The sequence below is a fragment of the Octopus bimaculoides genome, chromosome 19 (assembly GCF_001194135.2).
Source record: "Octopus bimaculoides isolate UCB-OBI-ISO-001 chromosome 19, ASM119413v2, whole genome shotgun sequence".
In the NCBI taxonomy this organism is placed as follows: domain Eukaryota; kingdom Metazoa; phylum Mollusca; class Cephalopoda; order Octopoda; family Octopodidae; genus Octopus; species Octopus bimaculoides.
The window spans coordinates 5,383,008-5,392,172 of record NC_068999.1 but is presented as its reverse complement, the minus strand read 5'-3'; the positions used below and the strand labels follow the sequence as shown (position 1 = coordinate 5,392,172).

At 38.8% G+C, this 9,165-nt stretch overlaps 1 protein-coding gene across 1 annotated transcript in view; it reads right to left on the bottom strand.

Annotated features, from left to right (window-relative positions):
• LOC106869426 (GRIP and coiled-coil domain-containing protein 2) overlaps positions 1 to 9,165 on the bottom strand; it is a 121,436-nt gene that overhangs the window by 55,598 nt on the left and 56,673 nt on the right. The window contains exons 10-16 of the mRNA XM_052974888.1: positions 7,364 to 7,492; positions 6,303 to 6,422; positions 4,954 to 4,971; positions 3,273 to 3,461; positions 2,610 to 2,717; positions 1,346 to 1,450; positions 927 to 1,089 (exon numbers count right to left, since the gene is read on the bottom strand). Of these exons, the coding sequence (XP_052830848.1) occupies positions 927 to 1,089; positions 1,346 to 1,450; positions 2,610 to 2,717; positions 3,273 to 3,461; positions 4,954 to 4,971; positions 6,303 to 6,422; positions 7,364 to 7,492 (832 nt within the window). The remainder of the gene's footprint in view (positions 1 to 926; positions 1,090 to 1,345; positions 1,451 to 2,609; positions 2,718 to 3,272; positions 3,462 to 4,953; positions 4,972 to 6,302; positions 6,423 to 7,363; positions 7,493 to 9,165) is intronic.

Genomic DNA, 9,165 nt, shown 5'->3' with positions numbered 1-9,165 from the left:
AAGGTGTTGGTCAGTAGTCATCGCCTCGGTGAGGCCCAATGTACGAAGGTCTTGCCTCACCACCTCAGCCCAGGTCTTCCTGGGCCTACCTCTTCCACGGATTCCCTCAACTGTTAGGGTGTGGCACTTTTTCACGCAGCTATCCTCATCCATTCTCACCACATGTCCATACCAGCGCAATCGTCTCTCTTGCACGCCACAACTGATGCTTCTAATGTTCAGCTTTTCTCTCAAGATACTTACACTCTGACGGGTATTCACATTGACATTACACATCCAACGGAGCAATAATAATAATAATAATAATAATAATAATAATAATAATAGCGGTTTACTTTAATTACACAACAAACTCCCTATACACATGGAAACGAGTTAGGTGTATACAATCAGCTCTATTACATGTCTAGAACTTATTTAACCCTTTTGATATCAACCTGGCTGAAAGCACCTCTGGCTCTGTAGTACAAATGTCTTGTTTTCATAAGTTCTGAATTAAAATCTTCCACCAAACCTTAGTCACAATTTATGTTCCTAACACTAGCTGAATGATAACTAAGCTATTTTACTAAATTCTTTGTCATAATTAAAATTAATTGAAAAAAGCAGAGAGCATCTCAACAGAAATATGGAAACGAAAGAGTTAATTAAACTCAAAGAAATGAATAATGAATTCTATTCCAGTTGAATTCACAAAATAATAGAACCAGTGCCTCAGAGAGGTCTCTGATACTCAATTGCACAACAGAACCAACGCCTTACCATTCCTGATATTCCATACAGAAATAAGGACAGGTGCCTTTATCAAACAGTGGAACATTAATGTTAAAATTTGGCCAAAGTAAAAAAAGATTAGTCAATGAGAATAGATAGGTCATTAGAGCAGAATTACTGGGAAAGTATTAATTAAAAAAAAACCAACTAACCAACTTCTTTTTGTAGAGTTTTAATGCGTTCTTCACAATGTTTGACATCATTTGTGAGTTCGGTGATTTTGCTCTCCTTTTCACCAAGTTGGTCTTGAATAGATTTGACAGTGCGTTCGTAATCTGCAATTTCCAGATCCATCATACTGTTCTGAGTAGCTTCCTGAAATTGTAGCAGACAAATGCGAAAATTAGCAGTGAAACATTACATACATACATACATACATACATACATACATACATACATACATACATACATACATACATACATACATACATACATACATACATACATACATACATACATACATACCCACCCATGCAAGAATGGAAAAAAAAAGGACATCAGAATAATGATGGTGGTGATGATACAAACAGAGATTTTAAAATACAAACTGTACAAAAATAATAGAACTTACTATTTTAGCCGTCTGCAATTGTTCTTGTAGTTTGTTAAGTGACTTAGACTTCTCTGCGTTAACAGCTTCTAGTTGATTTTCAAGTTCCAGGACTTTGGCAGCAATCTAGAGAAAAGCAACCAGGTTCTTTTTGCTGAGTATTTCATCTCAGACCACAACAGCAAACAACACAGACTCTGATAGAGACAGCAACACCCTTCACCCTTTCCTTCAATTTACAACACACATATTCTAAACACCTTGTTCCAGACATAAGGACCAAATACAATGTCACACATGGTCTGATATGCTTTCACGGAAATCTCACTTTATATTTTATTTTATTAAAACTGCATCCGAATGCCAAGGTTTCCCGCATCCAAATGCTGGAGTTTCCTGCATCCGAATGTTAAAGTTTCCTGCATTCGAATGCCAGGATTTCCTGCATCTAAATGCTAGGGTTTCCTGCATCCAGATGCCAGGGTTTCCTGCATCCAGATGCCAGGGTTTCCTGCATCCAAATGTCGAAGTTCCCTGCATCCGAATGTCAGGGTTCCCTGCATCCAAATGTCAGGGTTTCCTGCATCCGAATGCCAGGGTTTCCTGCATTCAAATGCTGGGGTTTCCAAGGCCATAAAATACTTCTATACAGTTTCACTCGACCAAGTTTACTCACAAGGCTTTGGTCAGCCCAAGACAGTAGTAGAAGACACTAGCTCAAGGTGCTGTGCAGTAGGACTGAACCTGAAACCATGAGGCTGCAAAGTGAACTTCTCAACCATACAGCCATGCCTGCACTTGTATCTTTTCTTTTTCTCAGATTGTTTAACACTTTAGCATTCAGATTTTCTAACGAAATGTATTATTTATTTATTCACATTGTCTTGAATTAATCACACGTTATTTCGTAGCTTTGAGATTTCAATGGCATGTTTGTATATTTTTAGAATGACATTGTAGGGTAGGTGTGAGATGTTGGATCTGATCAGTTTTAACATAAAACAGGTAGAATATTTAGGCCAGATACGGCCAGACTAAATGCTAAATGGTTAAAATGGTAGGATGTGATTTGAGGGAAAATTGGTTGTTATTTCCAGCAGGTCAAGTGACAGCACAAAGGCTCCTTCAAGAAAGACAATCCAAGAGCAGAAAGAGAAAAAGAGGAACACACTTAAGAAGACTACAAACCAAAAGACAGAAGACACCACAAACAAAAAACACCAGCGAAACAGATGTAGAGACAAAGAGGTAATGACTAGGTTAATGCTAAATATAAATCGATTACCTCAGTTTTCTCTTTCAAGATTTCCTCCTTTTGAATCCTCTGAGAATCTTTGTCTTTCTCCAGAAGATTCACTTTGGAGTTTATTTCACTGATTTGGTTTTCTAAAGACTGAAACACGAAAATGTTGGCGTTTGTTTAGCAAAAATACATTAGACCAGACACTGTTTGATGTGTGTCTAAAAGACAGCAAATTGGTGATGATAATGATGAAGATGAGGAGTGAGGAGGAGGAAGAGGAGCAGCAGGACAATGACAAAGAAAAATGAGACAGTGATGTACATGATGTTACAGATAACGATGGTAATAATAATGAGTGTTTATGGTGGTGGTGGTGGTGGTGGTAATGATGACAATGCCAATGATGATCATAGATAGGAGGATAATGTATATGATGATGATGACAATGGGTCATGGTGGTGACAATGGGCTGGTGCCACCACTGTCGCCACCAACAACAGTGGACATGATTATAGGTGGTGGTGGTGGTGGTGGTGGCGGGGTGGTAGTGATGACAATAATGATAGTTACGGTGATGGTAATGATGATGGTTATGATGTAATAACAATGACTATGACGACAACAGCGATGAAGTTGATGGCTATGATGATGATGATGATGATGCTAACGATGATGAAGAACTTGGAAGTTATTTGCATGCCTTACCTTATTCTCAGCCAACATGGCCTCCAACTGCTGGTTGACCTTATCCTTGTCCTCTTTCAAGCTGATATGCTTCAATTTGAGATCCGTCAGCTCGGACACGGTCTGCTGCAAGTCCTTCTCAAGTTTCTGACATTTTTCCTTCTCATCTTCCCAATTGTCATGCAACTTGTCATATTCTTGCTGCAGACACTGAAAAGATAATCACAAAAAAAAAAGGTCAACATTGCTTTTATTCTCAGAACATTTACATGGGAGCTTGTGCTGCTTCTAATTTCTGTGGATAATTTGTGGGGCCAATGCAGTTTCGCGCCTCATCTTCAAAAATGCATTTTTTTGAAAAAATTTCTTTGGATTCCTAGGTTTTAGATGTCGGAGATTACAAATATGCAACAGCAGAAAGCAACAGCAGAAGATGAAGTCAGGCGAAAGAGAGAAATTAGAGTTTGAAGCAAACAGGCAGAAGTAAAGGGAGATAGGGCTAGAAAGAAAAAGGGAAGAAACGGTAATGGCAGGGTCTGATGAGAGAGAAAGAGAGACAATGATGAGAGGGTATAATGAGAGGGAGACAATATTTGTAATAAATATTTCCTATTATGATTTTATGTAAGACCATTTCAAAATTAAGTTCCAAACACCAGATTAATAAGGAGAAAATTGATTGCTTCCTATCTCCTTCCAAATTCTTAACCATTTAACTGTGAAATTAAATTTTAGGATTATTCCAGTAATGATGTTAAGAATAAAAACTACCAAAACAGAATTGGCACTTTCTGCAAGTCACATTGCTTCAATAAACTTGACATGTCTCAACTAAACGTAGTTTCAAGCATGACATACCTCAACAAAAAATAGTTTGGTAGACAAGGTGTTTGGACCAACTTTGACAGTTTGCATGAAAGATTAAAAAGAAAAAAAACAATATCCCATTCAAAAATGAAGTCAAAAACTATCAAAACTGAATTATGGCTGGGAGATAACAGTCTATTCAAAGGAGCTGCACTCAGCTTCCACCACTGCCTCAAAGACAGCCCCAGAACCTGGAAAATGCATTCCTCACTGTCTCGGATCTTCAAACACCTCCATCTTGCTCACCATAGAAATTTTCTGACAACCATTTCTGGTTCTTTTTGGCGGTATGGCAAAGAGGTGAATCCTGCTGCCACACATATGGCCTTCCTGCAGCGACCATCTCCAGCCAGGGTTGCTCTAGGGTCAGACTGCAGTCTCTAGCAGCTTCACATAGCCTTCTGGATTAAACCCAAGGCCCTGTTCATCAGTTGTTGGATGAGCTCCTGTGTGCAGACACAGTCAGATTGAAAGAGAGTGACAGGCAGAGACAGATGGACAGATAAATGAATGTAAAGAGAGATAGAGAGACTAAGAAACAGAGAGAGAGATAGAAAGAGACGGACAGAGTGTTATAGAGAGACATATAAATACAGAAGGAGGGGGCAGAGACAGAGAGAGAAAGAGAGACAGACAAACAGAGGTATGTTACTAAGACGCAAAGCAAAACAGATAAAAATCTGGCAGTCTTTATGGAATGTGCCATCCAAAGACCACCACAATGAGTTTAATGAAACCCAAAGCAAAAGAACCAAGACGATGACATTGTATTATTATAGCCCACATTGTTAGAAAAAAAAAAGCCAAAAGGTAGAAAAATAATCGCCCTAATTACCTTGGAACTATGTTCAACCTATGGAAACAAGAAAACAATATCTAAATCACAAACTCTGCAATTAATGTGTGTGTGTGTGTGTGAGTGCGTGTGTGTGCACACATGCACGTGTGAAGTGGCCAAGTGGTTAGGACATTGAGTCCAGTTATAATGTCATGGGTTCAATTCTGGACATGAACTTTGGCAGGATGAAAATGTTGGTGTGAGTGATCTTAAACTTTCGTTGGAGTCCGATGAGTCAGTTACCAGCTTCTGGCCTCTTCGTCGAACCGCTAAGTTACGGGGTTGTAAATACACCAACATCAATTGTCAAGCGATAGTGACAGGACAAACACAAGCACACAAACATACACACATACATATTATATATATATATATACATATACACACCGGCCTTCTTTCAGTTTCCATCTACAAAATCCACTCACAAGGCTTTGGTCGGCTCAAGGCTATACTAGAAGACACTTGCCCAAGATGCCATGCAGTGGGACTGAACCTGGAACCATGTGGTTGATAAGTAAGCTACTTACCACACAGCCACGCCTACGACTATGCTATAGTTATAATAATTTCATTTCACTTTGAAACCTGGGAAACTTAATGACAAATAATGACCTCAGGGTCCGAAATACATTTCTGATTGACCTCCATAAACGGTGAAAAGAACAGGAAACTGAAGAGAAGAAAACCTCATAACTTCATCCTCATCCTCCTCATCCTCATCATCCTCATCGTCGCATGCGCTGGTATGTCTCCCGCTAGATCATCCTACCAGGGCTTTACTCTCATTGGACACAGCAGTTGTGGGCTGGAAGAGGCCTCATGGCAGGTCCCACACTAGATTGCTGGGAGTGATTGAAGAAGATCTCCAGAAGCTCAACAGCATGGGGTCGCCAACAGAGAGCATTGGTGGACATGGTGACATTTTTGGGACCACTAACTTGAGATGACCCCAGCCTCATCAAGCAAGAATATGAAGTGAACTGAAATATCATCATCATCACCGAACATCTGTGTTCCATCCTGGAATGGGTTGGACAGTTTGACAGAATCTGATGGGTCCAAGGACTGCTTTGTGCCCCAGGGTCTGCTCTGGCAGGATTTCAATGACTGGATGCCTTTCCTAACACCAAACACTTTATAGCATGTAGTTGTGCTTATTGCATGCTACTGGCATTAGGGAGGACCTCTTGCAGTTTGTGAAACGACAAAACCCATGTTTAAATCGAGGGCCAGCAACTATGTACTTCCGAGGTCACCTGTTGCATCACAAGAGATAAAAATATATATATATATATATATATATAAAAAAGAAACAATATACTATGTTGCTAAACACAGAAACTTACTGCATAATTTGTGGAAAGTATTCCAGACTCGATATTTTGGTTCTCAACTCGACACAGCTTTTCATAAGAAACCTTCATTTTCTTCTCCATGGCTAGTTTCTCTTCTTTCAACTTTTCCATCTGTAAATTAACCAGAAAAAAAAAAAACAAACACCAATGAAAATATTTAACTATTTTCTTTCTTTTTTTCTGTTGTTGTTGTTCTTGTAATGACATTACAAGCACTGAAGTTAACTAAAGTAGAACATGCATGGACTGAGGGCCACATTGTGCTCAGATCCTCTACAGGAAAGACACCCCTAGCCCTTTAGCATTCAGATTATTCTGTCAAAGGTAATCCTTATTTATTCACATTATTTTGAATTAATCATGCTTTGTCTTGTAGCTTCAACATTTCAACGATGTGACTATATTTTTAGAATGACATTGTAGGCTAGGTGTGAGAGGCTGGATCTAGCTGTTATGAAGATAAAACAGGTAAAATATTTTGGCCAGATATGGCCAGTTTAAATTCTATGGGGCTAGACGTGTTTCTGCCTTATTTTTGCATCATCAGCAAAGTATAACCTCACTGACAATTCAGTCAAAATGGCATAGAATAGACTGATAAGTCCATAAGACTATCTTCTACATTGTTTCACCACACACACACACACATCACTGCCCAGTGTTACACACTGTAACACAACAGGAGTCATAACAATACAATGTAAACTAACCACTAACTACTACTACCTTTACAGCACCCACACACTATAACCTTCAGAAACCATTCTTTTCTAAACTTAAAGAAAACTCATTTCCTCTTTATCTAGGAATATGTCTCAGTTACAATATATCAGCTAAATAATGGTCTCTTGGAATTCCTAAGTCTAAGAGAGAGCAACATATTCAAAAAGACAATATTTGGGATCAGATCTTCTGTCTTAAAACTCTTCTACATTTTGGACAGCTTCTCCTCTAAACCATGTCGTTTGGAATCAAACTTCTTACCTGCACATCAAGGATGGTATCTGTATTAGAACTTATTCAACAGAAATTATGGTTTTCATTCCACATACCTGATGCTTTAACTCTTCCACTTGTTTTTTGCTTTTCACAGCAAGTGCCTTTAGTTTGGTGTTCAAATCATCTTTCTCTTTCAAAGACTCTTTTAATGAAGACAATTTCTCATCCATGTTTTCAACAGCCTAAAAAAAGGAAATTATCCTTCGATATGATTTAAATATTACAGACACCTCAGTTTCGAAAACTCAGCCTAAAGAATATTTATTTACAACATTTCATTTTCTTATACAATCAATAATAATAATAATAATAATAATGACTTAATTTTGGCAAAAGGCCAGTATTTGGGGGGGGGGATAAGTTGATTACAACCCCCAGTACTTAACTGGTACTTATTCTATTGACATCGAAATGATGAAAGGCAAAGTTGATCTTGGCAGGATTTGAACTCAGAATGTAAAGACAGACAAGATACAGCTAAACATTTTGCCCAGAATAACAATAACAATAATAATAATAATAATAATAATAATAATAATAATAATTTTGGAACGAGACAAATCATTTTAGGGGAGTAGCTAAGTTGGATATATCAACTCCAGTACTCAACAGGTACCTGTGGCTATTTTAGCGCTCACAAGAAAAGGAAGAATTATTAATATCAGACAAATGCCTTGTGGTATTTGTTCCAACTTTCATTGCTTTGAGTTCAAATCCTGGTGCCAGTTGCGTGACACCAGTATCAGCCACAACTACGATTTCACTTGGCTTGATGGGTCTTCTTCTCAAGCAGGGCAATATGCCAGAGGTCTCTGTCTTTTGTCATTGCATCCATGAGGCCCAACGCTCATGATTAATTGAAACAAAGGAAGTGTACCAATATGGTAACACAAGGGTTATCCTTTTTATCCTTTTATTTGTTTCAGTCATTTGACTGTGGCCATACTGGAGCACCGCCTTTAGTCAAACAAATCGACCCCCAAGATTAATTCTTTGTAAGCTTAGTGCTTATTCTATCAGTCTCTTTTGCCAAACAGCTAAGTTAAGGGGATGTAAACACACCAACATTGGTTGTCAAGCGATGGTGGGGGATACAAACACAAACACACAATGGGCTTTTTTCAGTATCCATCTACAAAATCCACTCACAAGGCTTTGGTTGGCCCGAGGCTATAGTAGAAGACACTTGCTCAAGGTGCCAAGCAGTGGGACTGAACCTGGAACCATGTGGTTGGGAAGCAAGCTTCTTACCACACAGCCACTCTGGCGCTTATGGTCCAAGGTTAAGGGAACAATATTAAAAAGAAAAGGGTCTGTATTCCTTGTGGGTTTGCTAGAGATGGAAAAAGCTGTATAGGAAACAAGACCTACAAGCATCTCTCCTGCTTGTGGGTTTACTCGACATTATTGGGCAGTTCTCTGTTGAGTCCTAAGACTCACCTGGCCAATTACCCCATTTCCATAGAGTCTAAGTGACCAAGATCATAACATTCCCCCTGGATGGGACGCTAGTCTATCACAGAGTTGCTCTTTTATAGTTGAGTGGACTGGAGCAACATGGAATGTGTTTTGCTCAGGTGCTGCCCAGTCCAAGAATCACTCCATCTGGTCTACGATCGTAACTGCAGCACTCTAACCAAGCGGTCAGGCACCTTCTGAATTGACACTAAACAAGATTTATAGGAAACAAGACCAACAAGTGTCCGCAGAACTTGTGAATTTACTAAAGATAGAACAAGTTTTATACCAAAGATAGAACAAGTTTTATACCAAAGATAGAACAAGTTTTATACCAAAGATAGAACAAGTTTTATACCAAAGATAGAACAAGTTTTATACCAAAGATAGAACAAGT